The sequence below is a fragment of the Sebastes fasciatus genome, chromosome 10 (assembly GCF_043250625.1).
Source record: "Sebastes fasciatus isolate fSebFas1 chromosome 10, fSebFas1.pri, whole genome shotgun sequence".
Lineage (NCBI taxonomy): Eukaryota > Metazoa > Chordata > Actinopteri > Perciformes > Sebastidae > Sebastes > Sebastes fasciatus.
The window spans coordinates 463,820-484,538 of NC_133804.1; the positions used below are offsets into that span (position 1 = coordinate 463,820).

Consider the following 20,719-nt stretch of genomic DNA (forward strand, 5'->3'; position numbering starts at 1 on the left):
ATATTCAAAATGACATATGGAAAACTAAATTTAAATGTCCAGAAAAGTGGCAGTGTTGCTGCGCAGCAGTGTCTGGTGACCGTTGTGAAGCTGTGTGTTGAGCAATGCGAGTTGCATCCAACTCATATTTACCTGGCATGGGAGATACAATGATCAAGTATGTTATGACAATCATTTTTTTTTAAGTTATAAAGAAATACAGATCAATACCAGCCATATTCTTGAAAAGAAGCATTATTTTGAAGAAAAATATATGTATGTTACAAATATCCAACTGAGTAGAAATTGCCAACTGTGAGTTTATTTTGGCGGCACGCTTCATCGTGTCTATCCAAACCAGCTTAATGTTCCAGAATGTGTGAAAACATCAAAGGACGATGACATCACATCAAAGGACGATGACATCACATCAAAGGACGATGACATCACTGTAATACATAAAAGTTTATGTATGAATATTCGAAATGACGTATGGAAAACTAAATTTAAATGTCCAGAAAAGTGGCAGTGTTGCTGTGCAGCAGTGTCTGGTGACCGTTGTGAAGCTGTGTGTTGAGCAATGCGAGTTGCATCCAACTCATATTTACCTGGCATGGAAGATACAATGATCAAGTATTTCTTGACAATAATTTTTTTTTAAAGTTAAAAACAAATACAGATTAATACCATCCATATTCTTGAAAAGAAGCATTATTTTGAAGAAAAAACATATGTATGTTACAAATATCCAACTGAGTAGAGATGTCAACTGTGAGTGTATTGTGGCAGCGCCTTTCAATGTGTCCATCCAAACTAGCCTAATGTTCCAGAATGTGTGAAAACATCAAAGGACGATGACATCACATCAAAGGACGATGACATCACATCAAGGGACGAAGACATCACATCAAAGGACGATGACATCACTGTAATACATAAAAGTATATGTATGAATATTCTAAATGACGTATGGAAAACTACATTTTGTCATGTGTTCATCTTGGCAGCTTAGTGTTTCCTTGTGTTTCCTTTGTTTCCCTGCCCTGTTGTCTCCTGTGTGTTTTTCCCTGTTTGTCTAGTATGTCAGTGTGTTGGGAGGTGTGGTCCTCCTCCTCCGCCTCAGCCACTCAGAGAATCACCTGTTCCCCCACCTGAACCATATGCCGGTGATTTGGGAAGATGTAAAGGATTCCAGCTCCAATGTTCTCTGGTTTTTTCCCGACAACCAGTCACCTTCACCACAGACCAAGCCAAGGTAGCGTATGTTACAGGACTGTTAAGAGGGAGAGCACTGGACTGGGCTGAAGCAATGTTGGGAAGAGGAGGGATAAATTCTGTGTCCTATGATTGTTTCATGAGTGAAATGAAGAAAGTGTTTGATCACCCTGTCTGTATTGGAGATGCTGCTAAACGGTTGCTTAACCTACGACAGAATCAAAGAAGTGTGGCGGATTATTCTGTGGAGTTCCGGATTCTGGCTGCGGAGGCTGGATGGAATGACGAGGCATTAAAAGGAGTTTTTCTACACGGGTTGTGTGAGCAGTTAAAGGATGAACTTGCTGTCCGTGATGAAACTAACTCCCTTGATGCTCTTATTGATCTGTCTATAAGACTGGACAACCGTATGCGGGAGAGACGCCGGGAGAAGAACTACAAATCCCACACTCCCGTGAACTCCTTTAAGGAGACTCACGGCTCCGGCCCCAGCTCCTCTGCTCACTCTGAGGAACCCATGCAGGTGGGTCGGGCTAATCTCACTCCCGCTGAACGTCAGAGACGGATCCGAGCGGGTGAGTGTATCTACTGTGGTCAAGTCGGACATTTCCTTGCTGCATGTCCTCTCCGCCCAAAAGAGCGGGCTCACCAGTAGCTGTGGGGAGACTGGTGAGTAAAACTGATGTCCCCACCAACACTAAACCTCGAACTCAAATTCCTGCTAAACTGTGTATGAGTACAATGTCCTTGCCCCTGTTAGCATTGATTGACTCCGGTGCAGAGCAGAGTTTTTTAGATGCTGAGTTAGTCTCTCAGGCTGGCATCAGCATTGAACCCCTTGAGACTCCTGTCAGAGTTTGTGCTTTAGACGGCAAGTCTTTAGCATTAGTAACTCACCGCACTGAACCTCTGTCTCTAATTCTGTCTGGAAACCACCGTGAGCTAATACAGTTTTTTGTTTTCTCTGCCCCTAAGACTCCTCTTGTTCTCGGACACCCGTGGTTAAAGCTACACAACCCCCAGATCGACTGGTCGACCAGTAAGATTATGGGCTGGAGTAGTTTTTGTCATTCCTCGTGCTTGCAGTCGGCTTTACCACCTGTAGAGATCAGTGTTACTTCTCCGCCCTGTGTTCCTCCTGACCTGTCTACTGTGCCTAGTGAATATCATGATGTCGGGGAGGTTTTCAGTAAGGAGAGAGCCTTATCTTTGCCTCCTCATCGTCCATATGATTGTGCTATTGAGCTGCTACCTGGTACCACTCTGCCTTCAAGCCACCTGTACAATCTGTCACGTCCTGAGAGAGGCACTATGGAAACCTACATTAATGACTCTCTGGCTGCAGGCATCATCAGACCTTCCTCTTCGCCTCTAGGGGCAGGATTCTTTTTTGTTAGCAAGAAAGACAAGACTCTCCGCCCGTGTATTGATTTTCGAGGGTTAAACAATATCACGGTAAAGAACAAGTACCCTCTGCCATTAATCAGTTCTGCTTTTGAACCACTACAGGGAGCCACTGTCTTCAGCAAGCTGGATCTGCAAAACGCGTACCATCTGGTACGGATTCGGGAAGGAGATGAATGGAAGACAGCATTCAACACACCACTGGGTCACTTCGAGTACTTAGTGATGCCTTTTGGACTGACTAACGCTCCTGCAGTGTTTCAAGCACTGGTTAATGATGTTTTGAGAGATTTTTTGGACCGGTTTGTGTTTGTCTACCTGGATGACATTTTGATTTTTTCCTCTGATCTCGCAGAACATCAGCTTCATGTGCGCCAAGTGCTCCAGAGACTACTGGAGAACAAGCTGTTCGTGAAGGCTGAGAAGTGCGAGTTTCACGTAAGTTCTGTTGGATTCCTTGGTTACATCATTGAGAGTGGGCAGGTGAAGACGGATCCGGACAAGATCAAGGCGGTGGCAGAGTGGCCTGAACCATCCTCCAGAAAGCTCTTACAACGCTTCCTTGGATTCGCCAACTTCTACCGCCGGTTCATCCGAGATTACAGCAGAATTGCTGCACCACTGACCAAGCTCACATCCCTCGCTGTTCCTTTTCGCTGGACTCCTGAGGCAGACCAGGCGTTTGCCTTATTAAAGGACCGCTTTACGTCCGCACCTATCCTGGTGCAACCTGACTCTTCTCTTCAGTTTGTTGTGGAGGTTGATGCCTCGGACATTGGTGTGGGGGCTGTTCTCTCCCAACGCTCCAGACCAGATAAGAAGTTACATCCCTGTGCTTTCTTCTCTCGACGCCTGTCTCCAGCTGAGAGCAACTACGACGTGGGAAATCGTGAGCTGTTAGCAGTGAAGTTGGCCCTGGAGGAGTGGAGACACTGGTTGGAGGGTTCGGAGATCCCGTTTATTGTATGGACTGATCACAAGAATCTTGCTTACATCCAGTCAGCCAAACGACTGAATTCCCGCCAGGCTCGGTGGGCTTTATTCTTTGGTCGATTCGACTTCACCCTTACTTACCGTCCTGGTTCCAAGAACATCAAGCCTGACGCGTTATCCCGGCAGTTTTCATCAGTGGAGTTACCAAGTGTTTCAGACACCATTCTGCCGGCAGCCTTGGTGGTGGGGACGTTAACCTGGGAGGTTGAGTCAGCGGTTCGGGAGGCTCAACGTAAAGAACCGGATCCAGGTACTGGCCCCGCTAATCGAATGTTTGTTCCTGTGTCAGTTCGCTCCCAGGTCCTGCAGTGGGGACACGTTTCCCGGTTCGCTTGCCATCCTGGGATGAGTAGGACTTTGTCACTCCTCAGACGACACTTCTGGTGGGCCACAATGGAGAGGGACGTCAAGGAATACGTCCTCGCCTGCACAGTCTGTGCCCGGGGAAAGACATCTCATCGGCCGCCTGTGGGGCTGCTCCGCCCATTACCCATACCTGGTCGTCCTTGGTCCCACATCGCATTGGACTTTGTCACTGGTCTTCCTCCTTCTAATGGTAAGACAGTGATACTTACCATTGTTGATCGGTTCTCCAAGGCCGTTCATTTCATTGGTCTTCCCAAGCTGCCTTCAGCACATGAGACAGCTGATCTCTTGACTAACCATGTTTTTCGTCTGCATGGTATTCCTGTGGACATCGTCTCAGACCGTGGTCCTCAGTTCATCTCTCAGGTTTGGAAGTCTTTTTGTCAAGCCCTTGGAGCCACTGTCAGCCTGTCTTCTGGTTTCCATCCTCAGACGAATGGACAGTCTGAGAGGGCTAATCAGGATTTGGAATCCGCCATACGTTGTGTTGCTGCTACTAATCCCTCTTCTTGGAGTACACAGTTAGTTTGGATTGAATATGCGCATAATTCTCTCTCTTCTGCTGCCACTGGGGTATCTCCTTTTGAGGCCTCATTAGGTTACCAGCCCCCACTGTTTCCAGCACAAGAAGAGGAGTTGGCTGTGCCATCTGTGCAACACCACCTTCAACGCTGCCGCAAGGTTTGGAAGGACACTATGGCTGCCTTGCTTCGGACAGCGGAGAGAAACAAGAGGATCGCGGATCGTCACAGGACCCCTGCTCCCGTCTACATCCCAGGTCAGAGAGTTTGGTTGTCCTCCAGAGACATTCCGTTGAAAACTGACTCCAGAAAACTGGCTCCCCGTTTCATCGGACCGTTTGAGATTGAGAAAATTATTAACCCTTCCACTGTCAGACTCATCCTGCCTAAATCTCAAAGGATTCATCCATCGTTTCACGTTTCCCAGCTGAAACCGGTCCTCACCAGTCCTCTGGTCCCTCCAACCAATCCCCCTCCTCCCGCCCGGATCATTGACAACCAGCCAGCGTATACGGTCAGACGATTACTGGATGTTAGACGGCGAGGCCGCGGCTTTCAGTATCTGGTGGACTGGGAGGGATACGGTCCAGAGGAGAGGTCCTGGGTACCTCGTTCCCGCATCCTGGATGCTGAGCTGGTCCGGGATTTTCATAAGGCGCACCCTGACAAGCCTGGAAAATCGCCTGGAGGCTCTCGTTGAGGGGGAGGTACTGTCATGTGTTCATCTTGGCAGCTTAGTGTTTCCTTGTGTTTCCTTTGTTTCCCTGCCCTGTTGTCTCCTGTGTGTTTTTCCCTGTTTGTCTAGTATGTCAGTGTGTTGGGAGGTGTGGCCTTCCTCCTCCGCCTCCTCCTCTGGGCGGGCATTGGGAGCAGCTGAAATCAATCATTCACAATCACCAGCAGTATATCTACCCCGGTCTTCCTGCAACTCATCGCCAGATCGTCCGTTACTCACAGTGGTACATTACGTATTCAGGCTCCTTTGTATTTTGGCTTTTTCGACTTGCTCATGTTCACAGTTCCATTTATATTTATGTTTATTTGTAATAAATTAGATTTGTTACAAATTCAAGAGACTAGTGTTTTTGTGCCTGCTATTGAGTCCACGCTTTCTTTGGTAAACAAGATCATAACACATTTAAATTTCCAGAAAAGTGGCAGTGTTGCTGTGCAGCAGAGTCTGATGTATGTTGTGAAGCTGTGTGTTGACCAATGCGAGTCGCATCAAACTCATATTTACCTGGCAATGGAGATCCAATGATCAAGTATTTTATGACAATCATTTTTTTTTTAAAGTTAAAAACAAATACAGATTAATACCATCCATATTCTTGAAAAGAAGCATTATTTTGAAGAAAAAAATATGTATGTTACAAATATCCAACTGAGTAGAGATGTCTACTGTGAGTGTATTGTGGCAGCACGCTTCAATGTGTCTATCCAAACTAGCCTAATGTTCCAGAATGTGTGAAAACATCAAAGGACGATGTCATCACATCAAAGGACGATGACATCTCATCAAAGGACGATGACATCACATCAAAGGACGATGACATCACTGTAATACTTAAAAGGATATGTATGAATATTCGAAATGACGTATGGAAAACTAAATTTAAATGTCCAGAAAAATGGCAGTGTTGCTGTGCAGCAGTGTCTGGTGTACGCTGTGAAACTGTGTGTTGAGCAATGCGAGTCGCATCCAACTCATATTTACCTGGCATGGGAGATACAATGATCAAGTGTGTTATGACAATAATTTTTTTTTAAAGTTAAAGACAAATAAAGATTAATTCCATCCATATACTGGAAAAGAAGCATTATTTTGAAGAAAAAAATATGTATGTTACAAATATCCAACTGAGTAGAGAAGTCAACTGTGAGTGTATTGTGGCAGCACGCTTCAATGTGTCTATCCAAACTAGCCTAATGTTCCAGAATGTGTGAAAACATCAAAGGACGATGACATCACATCAAAGGACGATGACATCACATCAAAGGACGATGACATCACTGTAATACATAAAAGGATATGTATGAATATTCAAAATGACGTATGGAAAACTAAATTTAAATGTCCAGAAAAGTGTCAGTGTTGCTGCGCAGCAGTGTCTGGTGACCGTTGTAAAGCTGTGTGTTGAGCAATGCGAGTTGCATCCAACTCATATTTACCTGGCATGGGAGATACAATGATCAAGTATGTTATGACAATCATTTTTTTTAAAGTTATAAAGAAATACAGATCAATACCAGCCATATTCTAGAAAAGAAGCATTATTTTTAACAAAACAACATGTCAAATCAAATCAAATCAATTTATTTTTGTATAGCGTCAAATCACAACAGAAGTTATCTCAAGACGCTTTATATATAGAGCAGGTCTATGACCGTACACCATAGTTTAGAGACCCAACAGGATCCACCAAGCGCACTGTGGCCAGGAAAAACTCCCCGATTACTGGGAAGAAACCTGGAGCAGAACCGGGCGCAGGGCGGGCAGCCATCTGCCGAGACCGGCTGGGGGGATAGATAGTGTGAGAGAGAGAGAGAGAGAGAGAGAGAGAGAGATAGAGAGAGAGAGAGAGAGAGATAGAGAAGCAGCCACAATAGCAGTCTAGCAGCTGTAATAGCTAATACAAGTAGGATTGATAACACAAAACCAATAGTGGTGGATGGAAAGAGTGATAATACAACTATCGGAAAGCCAGCACTGTCCAGCATCTCTCCTCAGTACGTCCATGTGTATTGGTGTGGGACGTCCCTGCGATCGATGCCCGTGCGTTGGTTCCTGCAGCATCAGCATGCTTGCTGGGAGCTCTTGATGTCTTTGGCAGTGATTGAGAAGTGTTATTCTCCAGGCTGCCACATTGTCACTAGGTGTTGGAAATCCCTCGTTAGCATTGGTAGTCCCTCGTACAGACGTAGTTAATTAGGGATGGTAGCAGTTGGTGTCAAGCAGGCACCGACGCGGCAGCAGATGCAGCCACAATACCGGAGACCACCAAGATCCAGGTGAAACCCTGCTCCAAGTGTACCCATGCTCCAGGTATAACCTCGCTCCCGGTGTGATCCCGCTCCAGGTATGACCTCACTCCAGGTGTGACCCCGCTCCACGGTTAGCTGCGAGACAAGGAGGCACAAGGACTCCCGGGAAGGAATGAAGTTAGTAACAACATGGACATGGGACATGAGTATATACAGAAGGAGAGGGGAGCTCAGTGTGTCATAGGAAGTTCCTTATGACAGTGTGTCATAGGAAGTCCCCCGGCAGTCTATGCCTATAGCAGCTTAAGTATAAGCGTTATCAAAGAGGAAAGTCTTTAGCCTACTCTTAAATGTAGAGACGGTGTCTGCCTCCCGGACTGAAACTGGGAGCTGGTTCCAGAGAAGAGGAGCTTGATAGCTGTAGTGGCTATCTTTATTCTTCATACTTCTATCTTCGTCTTAACTTACTTTCTGTCATTAACCACACTTCAAGGACGACATCACAATGTTTTATGCGTTGAGTCGGCCCGGTAGCAACGGCAACGCCAACGCCAACGTCAACGGCAACGGTAAAACAACCGTGTTGCTCCGCCGGTAACTCATTTATTTACAACTGAACCTTTTCACAATAAAAGTCATTTCACAATAAAAGTTCACTTCCTGTCCCTAAGTCACGTGTGTACGGAAGCCTCACAGGACTAAACTCAAATTCACAGTGGTAAACATACAGGAAGGAATCACCATATATAGTCATAATATTCTCTCACATTTAACTGAAATATATTTCTCACTGAACTTCAGCAAATAATATTATCAAAACAATAAACATAAACTTGGCACTAGTAAATGGCGCTTACATTCCGGCCCCTAATTGTTACTGCTAAGGCATAACAATTACACATTAACACATTAAAGCGTCATGTAACTTAAAACTCAGGATTTATATGACTGACTCATTTAAACATGAACTTATATTCATCTCCTAAACAGTACATTTCAAATCCACATTTAATTGAATACAAAATTTACTCAAATGCAGTATGTAGCATAAACCTCATGCTTTAAGCACAAGTATATCATACATGAAATATGAACATCTACATTTGGTCATCCATTTTAAGCAACAGACATAACTTATCTGTTGGCCTTTCCAAAAGACTAGTTTTAGTTTTCACAAAAACACGTCTGACAAGTCCGTTTGAATCAGATATTGTCCTTTCAACTTTTGCCATCAACCAGGAGCTTCTTGATGCACTGCCATCAACTATGAGGACGATATCTCCTGGTTTCAGATTTCTCCCGTTGCAACATCTTCAACAGTGAACAGTGAGCAGAGATCCCTGATCTGAACTTATGCATTTGTCTTGTAACAATCTCAGCTTCCCTTTTTGGGGGTGGTACACCCCATGATGAGGTATGTACCAAACTCTCTCATCTTCAGACACAGTCTCTTCATTTGGTACTGGAACTGCGTAACCTTTAATCAACAGGTCAGACATGAAGCTTTGATATTCTCTGTGAAACTCCTTGTTTTTGGTAAGTTTCCTTTTCAGGTTTTCTGTTCTCTGCACAACTACACTGCGGTTGTTAGGCATTTTGACAGCCTTGTTTCTTAAAGGAAGACGTATACTGTAGTGTCCATCAACCACTTTAACTGTTTCATTGACAGAGTCCATAAACTGAATGTCTTCTTGTGACATTTCCTGTTTTTCTTCACTTGCCTTTTCTGGAAAATCGTGGTTGAATTGTTGCATCAGCATGTCTTCTACCCTTGCAATAGAGATGCGATTTACAGAAACACTTAGTCCACTTTCAGGTGGCGTAGTACAATCATCTCTCCTGAGAGGACCGTTGATGACCCATCCTAGGATTGTGCGAACTGCATATGGACCGTCATCCTCACTGTGAATGACTCCCATGGCTCCATAGCCTTGTAAACATCACATCCTATCAACAGTCCAATGTCTGCATCTATGTGTGGCAGCTCGATTCTCTGAAGGTGTGGCCACTGTTCCAAATCTTCCTGCATTGGAATGTTGTCTTTGGACACTGGAATGTCTTTGTGGGTGTAAATGTCAGGTAAGTCAACATAAATGTTCTCTTTCAAACCACACACCTCTAATCCTGAAAGATGGTAGCTTGACTCTAACTTTTCCTGACCCATAGTGCGAAGCAGAATCTGAGTTTTCTTGCCTTCAGTCTCAAGCTGTTTGACATGACTTTTATTTCATGATTTTCGACATTTCGACAGCATGACTTTTTATTTGTTTTTGACATGACTTGTATTTTATTATTTTCGACATTTCGACGGCATGACTTTCATTTGTTTTTGACATGACTTGTATTTTATGATTTTCGACATTTCGACGGAATGACCCTTATTTGTTTTTGACATGACTTGTATTTTATGATTTTTGACATGCCGCGGCATGACTTTTTATTTGTTTTTGACATGACTTGTATTTTATGATTTTTGACATGCCGCAGCATGACCTTTTATTTAATTTTGACATGACTTTCTTTTAATGATTTTCGACATGCCGTGGCATAACTTTTTATTTGTTTTTGACATGACTTTTATGATTTTCGGCAAGAATTTTTTTTTATTGATTTTTTAAATGCTGTGGCATGACTTTTTATTTGTTTTTCACATAACTTGTATGTTATCACTTTCGATATGCCAAAGCATGACTTTTTTATTATTTTCTTTCTTTTAATGATTTTCGACATGACTTAAGGCTGCACGGTGGTGCAGTGGTTAGCACTGGCGCCTCACAGCTAGAGGGTTGCAGGTTCGAATCCGGCTTGGGACCCTTCTGTGTGGAGTTTGCATGTTAGCGTGGGTTTTCACCGGGTACTCCGGTTTCCTCCCACAGTCCAAAGACATGCAGGTTAGGTTAATTGTGGACTCTAAAAATTGCCCGTAGGTGTGAATGTGAGCGTGAATGGTTGTCTGTCTCTATGTGTCAGCCCTGCGATGGACTGGCGACCTGTCCAGGGTGTACCCTGCCTTCGCCCAATGTCGGCTGGGATCGGCTCCAGCCCCCCCGCGACCCCTAACGGGATAAGCGGTTGCAGATGGATGGATGGACATGACGCAGCATAACTTTTTATGTTTTTTACATGACTTTCTTTTAATGATTTTCGGCATGACTTTTTATTTGTTTTTGACATGACTTTTTTTATGATTTTCGAAATGACTTCTTTTAATGATTTTCGACATACATGACTTTTTATTTGTTTTTATCATGAATTTTTTATTATTTTCCACATGACTTGTATTTTTGATTTTCGACATGCTGTAGCATGACTTTTTATTTGTTTTTGACATGACTTATATTTTATGATTTTCGACATGCTGCAGCATGACTTTTTATTTGTTTTTGACATGACTTCTATTTCATGATTTTCTACATTTCGACGGCATGACTTTTTATTTGTTTTCGACTTGACTTGTATTTTATGATTTTCGACATTTCGACGGCATGACTTTTTATTTGTTTTCGACTTGACTTGTATTTTATGATTTTCGACATTTCGACGGCATGACTTTTTATTTGTTTTTGACATGACTTTTTTTTATGATTTTCGACATGCCGCGGCATGACTTTTTATTTGTTTTTTACATGACTTTTTTTTATGATTTTCGACATGACTTTCTTTTAATGACCACTTTTTAATTGTTTTTGACATGACTGTTTTTAATGATTTTCGACATGCCGTGGCATGAGTTTTTTATGATTTTCGACATGACTTGCTTTTAATGATTTTCGACATGCCGCGGCATGACTTTTTATTTGTTTTTGACATGACTTTCTTTTAATGATTTTCGACATGCTGCAGCATGACTTTTTATTTGTTTTTGACATGACTTATATTTTATGATTTTCGACATGCTGCAGCATGACTTTTTATTTGTTTTTGACATGACTTCTATTTCATGATTTTCTACATTTCGACGGCATGACTTTTTATTTGTTTTCGACTTGACTTGTATTTTATGATTTTCGACATTTCGACGGCATGACTTTTTTATTATTTTCGACTCGACTTTCTTTTAATGATTTTCGACATGCCGCGGCATGACTTATTTGTTTTTATCATGAATTTTTTATGATTTTCAACATGACTCTCTTTTTTAGGATTTTCGACATGACTTTTTATTTGTTTTTGCCATTAATTTTTTTTTATGATTTTCGACATGACGCGGCATGATTTTTTATTTGTTTTTTACATGACTTTCTTTTAATGATTTTCGACATGGTTAGGGTTATGATTTTCGACATGACGCGGCATGACTTTTTATGTTTTTTACATGACTTTCTTTTAATGATTTTCGGCATGACTTTTTATTTGTTTTTGACATGACTTTTTTTATGATTTTCGAAATGACTTCTTTTAATGATTTTCGACATACCGTGGCATGACTTTTTATTTGTTTTTGACATCACTTTCATGATTTTTGGCAAGTATTTTTTTTTTTGGATTTTTGAACTGTTGTGGCATGACTTTTTATTTGTTTTTCACATGACTTGTATGTTATCACTTTCGACATGCCGCGGCATGACTTTTCATTTGTTTTTGACGTTACTTTTTTTTATGATTTTCGACATGCTGCAGCATGACTTTTTATTTGTTTTTGACATGACTTATATTTTATGATTTTCGACATGCTGCAGCATGACTTTTTATTTGTTTTTGACATGACTTCTATTCCATGATTTTCTACATTTCGACGGCATGACTTTTTATTTGTTTTCGACTTGACTTCTATTTTATGATTTTCGACATTTCGACGGCATGACTTTTTATTTGTTTTTGACTTGACTTGTATTTTATGATTTTCGACATTTCGACGGCATGACTTTTTATTTGTTTTTGACATGACTTGTATTTTATGATTTTCGACATGACTTTCTTAATGATTTTCAACATGCCGCATTATGACTTTTTATTTGTTTTTTACATGACTTTTTTTATGATTTTCGACATGCCGCAGCATGACTTTTCATTTGTTTTTATCATGAATTTTTCATGATTTTCGACATGACTCTTTTAATGATTTCCGACATGAGTTTTTTATGATTTTCGACATGACTTTCTTAATGATTTTCAACATGCCGCATTATGACTTTTTATTTGTTTTTGACATGACTTTTTTTTATGATTTTCGACTTTATCAACATACTATATACTATGATTTTAATGCCAGGTCTGAACACGGCCAAAATAACTTTCACTATCATTGCCACCTTGTTGCAACCCGGTGGTGTTGTTCAAAACCTGCTGATGAAGATCTGGCTTTAAAATACTTTCATATTACGTGCATTGGATTCAATTTATTTTTATTAAAAAGTAGACAATATCAAAAATCACAAACTTTCAGGCTAAAAGAGGTCTGGAGGTGGCAGATGGTAGAACATATATCTACTGTGAATTCAAACAGTTTTATTACCACTAATATACACCTGAGCCCACTTTAGTAAAGCGTTAGTAATGAGCCCGTTTTAATTAAGTTGCACAGTGAAGTTCAGTGAATGTCAGCACTCTGATCACTGAACCAACTTCCTGCTTCAGTACAAAATGTTTACAACAAAACTACCAGTCATCACCACAGTTGTCCTCTTCTACATTATGAACACACTCACAGTTCATACATTTATACGTGTATATATACAGTAATGAGCAGAGAATCCAGGAGAAAAGAGAAAGGAATGAAAAGACAGGAGAATAATGGATCAGCTCAAGTCCAGTTGCCTCATTTACAGATGTTCCCTTGAAGAAATTCAAATTAATGTCGAGTTAGATGGGAAGTTGATATGAAAGTGCCCAGCTCTACACCAATTCTTGACTTGTCAGAGCTGTAAGGCACATGAATAATGCTGGGAGGATTTAAACAGAATTCAGCTACACGGGGACTGTAAAATAAGAAAAGTGAGGAACTAAAATAGTGGTTGATTCGGTCTAAAACAGTTAAAGCGTGGTTTTAAAAATCTGAACTGGCTAATGTGTGACTAATGTATCATGGCAGGCACTCGAACGGCTTCTCGCATGTCTTGTAAGATGAAATAACTCCTCGCGTCTTTCCATGACACCCGGTGGGTGATTTTTAAGTGTTTTTTCAATGAGTGCCTTCACATGTACACTGAACTCTGTCACACAGGCCTCCAAATTAACTGCTCTTAAATCTCAGGGGGTTAACATTTGTAATGCGCAAAACATTGTTCTTTAGTCTACTTCAGGTGTGGGAAAACATACATTGATTAGGCTGTGTCCTAAATCCAAACAAATTGCTGCTTACAAGTTCAATTCAGTTGATTAAAATACTTTGAAAATTTGTTGCAGATTAAATTTTCTTCTTTCAAAAGTCAATTACATCAAAATAACGCAAACAAGATTACAAGTAAAAAAAAAAAAAAATTAAAGACAAAGAATGATCAAAATCTGGATGTATGACTTCATGTGCACATATAGAAAATATGCTGTTTCTTTATAAATTCAAAACAATAAGGAACATCACATCTGTAATCTTTTACATTACACTGTATGTATGTTTGAGTGTACAGTATTACTAAAGTATGTGTAATTTGGGCTCACAATATTTGTGAAATAAAATAAAAAATTGGAATACTGCTGTGTGTGGAGGTGTACTCACTGACATTATGTACAAGGCTCCGGTGCTGACATCGCGTCTGTTCATGTGAGTTACAGTGGTGGAACAACCACGATGTCAGTGTGAAAGGCAGCTGAATGAGGACTTTTAGAAAAAGAACCTACTGAGTAAAAGAGCAGAGCTTGGGAGTCTTTTCAGTCCTTCCAGAAATGTTTGATTTTCTGTTAAATCTGCAGTGATGATGTGATGTTTGGAGACGATGAAACCGAATGCTGCAAAGAAAAAGCTCCACTCCTTTCATCCTCTTTGGTCAAATTTCTACATCACTCTCTTTGTCGTTGTCGTGGTCACCATCGTAGAACTCATTGGCGGCCTCCGGCCTGAGGAAGTGACATTATTATAACAGCCAGTTAGGTACAAGAAGTTTTGAAGATTTTAAATATTTAAGAGAGCGGTAATGCAGTCAAAATATTTTAATTAACCCCTTAACACTCTGACGGCCCACTGGCAGGCCTGGCCGCTATTCTGTCTTTCAGAGGTTGTAGCGAGCTCAGTTTTCAAGGTAGAGTGAAATTACGGGTGATGTATATGGCATCATATGAAACTAAAAAACCTAAGGAATCATGTCATGCTAACTTGTTGGAAAGAACGCAAAATAACGCTACTAACTTGCGCTAAATTTTGGCGAGGAGAAACGGGCCAATTTCAAAGGGTTCCCTTGACCTCTGACCTCAAGCTATGTAACTGAAAAAAATGATGATCACATGTAGTTTTGGACAAAAAACATGCAGCAAATGTGTTATTTTCGCCTATTCAAAAATTATGTATTTGAATATTTCTGCATACTGGGGTCCCTAGACAGTCTTGGAAATACATAACTTACGTATCTCTGTAAAGCTGAGACCAGCTGAGACCAGCTGATCCAATCAGCCCAACTATATTCATGTGTGATGATGTTAGTCCCCATAGTAACAATTTTATTGTAGTGAGACCATTTTTTTTAAACTTGACCTCACTGTATAAAATGACCTGTGGTGACCTCTAGGATAATCACAGCCTCATGAAACTTTACAGCCACAAACTAGAGACCTAGAGCATTCAGAGGATGGATGGATCAAACTAGAGACCTAGAGCATTCAGAGGATGGATGGATCAAACTAGAGACCTAGAGCATTCAGAGGATGGATGGGTCAGACTAGAGTCCTAGAGCATTCAGAGGATGGATGGATCAAACTAGAGACCTAGAGCATTCAGAGGATGGATGGATCAAACTAGAGACCTAGAGCATTCAGAGGATGGATGGATCAAACTAGAGACCTAGAGCATTCAGAGGATGGATGGATCAAACTAGAGAACTAGAGCATTCAGAGGATGGATGGATCAAACTAGAGACCTAGAGCATTCAGAGGATGGATGGATCAAACTAGAGACCTAGAGCATTCAGAGGATGGATGGATCAGACTACAGAATAAGGGGGTTTTCTGAGCAGTTTCCAGAACAGAAAAGCTCACCATCCAATTACTGAAAAGACTAATTCTTGCAGAAATCTCCAAATGTCAAAAGTGTTTGAAACCAAATCACAGCATGTTTTTTTCTATGGTGTTCCTCAAGGTCTTGGTGTCATAATGTGGTATTTTGGAGGGATTATTGATCATTTTTTTATCAATTCTCGAAGTGGTATTAATGGTTCAATTTAGCACCAAATCTGTGTAACAAATGGTATCAACCCAAATATTGCTCCAACAACTTATGAGACATAAGAAGAGCATGGGAATGGCCATCATATACTTCTATCATCATGTTTTAAACCTTTATACACTTTCACAATTTATTTAAATTAATGAATTCGTTAATTTCCACTTCTCTGTTACATGTACTGTTGACTATTTAACTACCCCTGAACATCCCCTATCCTTCACCCCTACCCCTGTAAAAGAAGAGGGCGGAATGGTAAGGGGTAAAACGTGTTGTACTCATTTTAGCCCCGTGCAGGTGTACCGACCTGGTGTAGTTTTCCTCGCCCCCCCTCTCGTCAGGGTCGGGCTCGTCAGTGCGTTCGTAGCTCAGCATGTCGGAGGGAACGTCGTGGATCTGAACGCTGGGTGCGTGGTTCAACATCTTCAAGTTCTCGAACACCGTCTGACGGATCTGCTCCAAGTACTGCGACAACATGTACACAGTTAGACAGACTGCTCAGTGGATTATGTCCTCAACAAACAACATTTGGAAGAAGGGAATACCATTTACGGGCTGTGGTGCAGTTCACCTCAAAATCTAAAATACACATATTTCCTCTTACTTGTAGTGCTATTTATCAATCTAGATAGTTTTGATGTGAGTTAGCGAGAGTTGGAGATATCGGCCATAGAGATATTTGTCTTCTCTCCAATATAATGGAACTAGATGACACTCAGCTTATGGTGCTCAAAGTGCCAAAAAATACATTTTACTTAAGATTATCCATTGGTCTGATACTGTCAGCTCACCTAGCACCACTGAGCTAGCTAACGTTACAGCTCAGCCAGGGAGGACGTCACTAATGTTTACATCTCGTGCTGTCAGGAGCGCGACCTTCTCGTCCATGAGTAGATGTACCCTTCCTTCTGCGCGGTGAAACGGTTTGCGGGTGTAGTTCGCCTAATATCTCCAACCTTCAGCAACTCACACCAAAACAATCTAGATTGATAAATAGCACTACAGGTAAGAGGAAATATGTTTTTTTGATTTTGGGGTTCACTGTCCCTTTAAGCATTGTTAAAGCACTTTAAATATAGGTAATGCATCTCAACACTTTCTCACAGGGCCGGCTTAAGGCATAGGCTAAAGGCGGTCGGCTAGGGCGCCACCTTCGGAGCTCCAAATCCGAATTTTGCCTTAGGCACCAAAAGGGCTAGAGCCGGCCATGCTTTCTCAGGTCCTGCAGACACACTATACTATTATAACACTGTAACACTAATTAGTCTGGTGGGAGGACATTTCACCTGTCTGGAGTTCTGGTTTTCTATCCTGGTGCTGACATCAGGATGCAGTGTGAAGTCTGGAGCAAAGTACTCAAAATACTCTGCGGAGGACAGAAACAAGAGGAGGAGGAGGAGGAAGAGGAGGAGGAGGAGGAGGAGGAGGAGGGGGAGGAGGAGGAGGAGGACAGACAGAATTCAGGGAGGTTTTCTGTTTAAACTGTATGTAAACAAGGCAAAAGTGAGCATGGCTCACCTACCCCCGTTCACTGCTTGACCCCTACTAAAGTAGAGCCAAAGGTTTTGCCCTTTTAGAAAAATTTCAAACATTTTGGGCATCCTGGACTTCTAACCCCCAAAAGGCAAAACCACACTGTCAACCATCATACCAAATTTGAAGACGGACAGACAGATGGACACGCAAAGCACTATATACCCCCAACTACGTTGTCGCGGGGTATAATAAAAATTATCTCTATTTCTATTGAATTCTCACTCCTTCAAAAAGCATGTACTCAGATGTATATTCAAATCATTTCCAACAGATGGCGCTAAAGGATGAAAATGCTCAATATTAATCTCTACCCCACAAAAACATAACAGGACTCTGATACTGAAGCCGTTTTGGGCAACAAGAAAACAAAAACGCACTGAGGTGTAGTGTAGGTACATAATCCTAATTAGTGAAGGCTTGAGATTTAGTATATGTGGTGAACTCACCGCTATAAGGCAGCTCATCACTGATGGATTCATCCAATAACAGAGATGTCTCAAAGGTCCTACAACAGAACAAAACAAAAAACCCACATCATGGCTGAACTCAGAACATGTAACCTCCATAACACCATATTTTGTGTAAAGAACCAAACTCACCAGCAGCGGGCCACGTTCCTCACTGTGTACCCTCCTCCTCCCAGCACCAACAGAGGAATCTTGAAACTCTTTACAAACTCCACACACTCACTGAAAGACAGAGAACAAAGCATGCACACATTAACACACGTACACGGTAAAAAAATGCCCATCATTATTACTATGTTAAACTCTACACAATACCTAAATGTAATGTATTGGCACTGTAAGTGTCAAAAGGAGTCGAATCACTTCAGTGTTTATAACACGTCACATAATACATACTAATAGCTGAGATGAATCTATCACATGCTGTTAATGAGAGAGAGAAGAAAAGAGGAATGATTATGGTTTGAGCTGGGTCGGGTCTGTACCACCAAGTGAGATTAGTGGATTAGCCAGCTATCGTTGGGCTTAACTCTGGGTTTCCAGTATCACCAAACTGGCTCACTTTTAACCGTGGTAGATCACTAGAGCAGTACGGCTGTAACCATACGTTTTACGATACGATACAAGACAATTTCCATGGTTCCGATACGATTCAAGACGATATTTAGTCATCTAGAGCAATACGATACGATACAATTCAATGATTTGAAATGGATTCAGTAACTTTTTTTGCCAAAGATTCAATCAGTGTGACTGTGAAATAAATATGTGATACTGGACAGAGCAGGTCAGGATTCCTCAAAGTTTTTCTTGTGAGGGAATCAGGGATAAATGAATTATGGTTATAAACAAGTAAACAACGATTAATGGCAAATACATACAGCTTTTATTAGAAAATAATAAAAAGTGCAACTGCAGGACCTGCTGATTCAGTTCTCAAGATACAAGGCAGTGCAATATTTAACACTACATATAATAAACCAACTTCTATTCAAGTTAAATGAACAGTGGTTTAACCTGCTGCTTCTCTCCTCATTTTCAATATAAACGGTAGATCAATAATACAGAGATCAACCGCTGATAGGGATCAAACCGCTGATAGGGATCAAACAGCTGATAGGGATCAAACAGCTTGGGACAGAATCATTCCTACAAACGCTGTTTAACTAATCTGCTGATAGTAATCCAGTAGTCCACCTACAGGGTTCATTTGGGCTCTTTTCACACATGAAAACATCTGGAAAAACATTGTACTATATTTTACTATTTTCTGTTTTGTTTATTTACTTTACTCCCGTCGTGATAATTCGCCTCGCGGACCGTCTGCTCTCCGGCTGGATACGTGAGAATGATGCTGCGTGCACGTAGATATCATGACGGGGAAAGGAAAGTCCTTTTCTCTGAATGAAAAAACTACAGCGCACAGGGAAAGCTCCTATGGATGAAGCCGCCCTCGTCAAGTGGATTGATAGCGCCTGCTCATGCAATCCCCCAAAATCAAACTCCGTTGACCGGCTCCTCGGCACCGCAGCACCAGCAGCTCATGCAGACCGGTGCCCATCTCCCTCCACGGCGTTACCGGGTGAGGAGTCGCGCTGCAGAGGGCAGAGCTGGCAAGCTGCGCATGTCTGGAGAGTGAACCGGAGTAACGTTTATATTTCTTTAATAATAAAAGAGCTAAAAAACACTTTCATATAACGTTTGTCGTCCTTAAATACAAGGTGCAAATTCTTAGTATCCATACAATAGATCTTTGCGTTTCAGATCGTTTTTATATCGATATACGTCTCCCGTGAAGGACAACTTGCTGAGTACCTATCGATGTAGTTGGATCGTAGGAATATAAATCGATACATCGATGCAGTAGATGAATCGTTACACCCCTAGAGAGCAGGTTAGCCATTAGATCAAAGCCTGCCAACAGCCCTGCTACTGACCAATCAGATCCGGTGGGAATAATGACTCAGTTTAGTCTTACCGGATCCCTACATAAACAAGAGTTTACAATAAAGTTACAAATAATAAAGAGCAATAGAATTTCAACTCTGATTTTAAAGAGGGCCTATTTTGCCTTTCCCTTTCCTTTAGGTGTGCTATATAGTTTCTTGTGTATGTAAAAGGTCTGCAAAGCTACAAAGCCCAAAGTCCACGCCAAAGGGAGTTCCTCTCCCCCACAGAAACACTGCTCCTGAACTGCCTGAAACACCTTGCTTCAAGTCCCGCCTTTTCTTCCGTAACGTGGTGATGTCACCAAGTAACACACTTTCATAATACCTGCCTAGCGGCTAGTTTGGCAGGCCCTCAAACAAAGCTGGTTAAAGCGGAGCTGGAGCGGTATCTGAAGAGTTTGGTTCAGTTGACCAATCACAACAGAGAGGGCCAGCTGACCAATCAGAACAGACTTTCAAAAGTGGTGCTGCAGGGCAGCCGGGTTGAGAAAATAAAGCATTTTTTAAACATTAAAGCATGTAAACATGTTTTAGTAATAGTATGAACCAGGAAAAGAGCATAATAGTTCCTCTTTAAAACAGAGCTTTTAACAAACAGAAGTATAAATACACTAAATACATAATGACGATTATAGCTGCAGTTTCTTTCATTCCAGAAGGCACTCCTGACTGTGTCAATGCTTTTACACAGCTCAGAATCCCATGAGGCCAGTTTGGGATGATAATTGGAAATAAAACATTTACCCTTTGTTGTTTCTATTAGAAAAATAATCTGCACACCATTAAGGACCTCCCATGATTATAACAATGCAACATTTCAAACAGCAGAAACAGTCTCTGCATTAATGTTAACTTTATTATGTGCATCACATATTCATAATAGTTTGTTCATCGTCAGAAAAAAAAATAAAAATACTCACACTATACTAAAGACACATATAATTAAAGCTGCAAGCAGCGATGATCGGGCCCTCGCCCACGCGCGCACGTCGGGGG

The 20,719-nt window shown here is 41.5% G+C and overlaps 1 protein-coding gene across 1 annotated transcript in view; it reads right to left on the bottom strand.

Moving 5' to 3' along the window:
• Positions 1-12,791: 12,791 nt before the first annotated feature.
• Positions 12,792-20,719, bottom strand: part of hdac3 (histone deacetylase 3) — a 43,291-nt gene continuing 35,363 nt past the window's right edge. The window contains exons 11-15 of the mRNA XM_074647685.1: positions 17,907-17,996; positions 17,754-17,812; positions 17,058-17,137; positions 16,079-16,236; positions 12,792-14,456 (exon numbers count right to left, since the gene is read on the bottom strand). Of these exons, the coding sequence (XP_074503786.1) occupies positions 14,387-14,456; positions 16,079-16,236; positions 17,058-17,137; positions 17,754-17,812; positions 17,907-17,996 (457 nt within the window). The 3' untranslated portion in view covers positions 12,792-14,386. The remainder of the gene's footprint in view (positions 14,457-16,078; positions 16,237-17,057; positions 17,138-17,753; positions 17,813-17,906; positions 17,997-20,719) is intronic.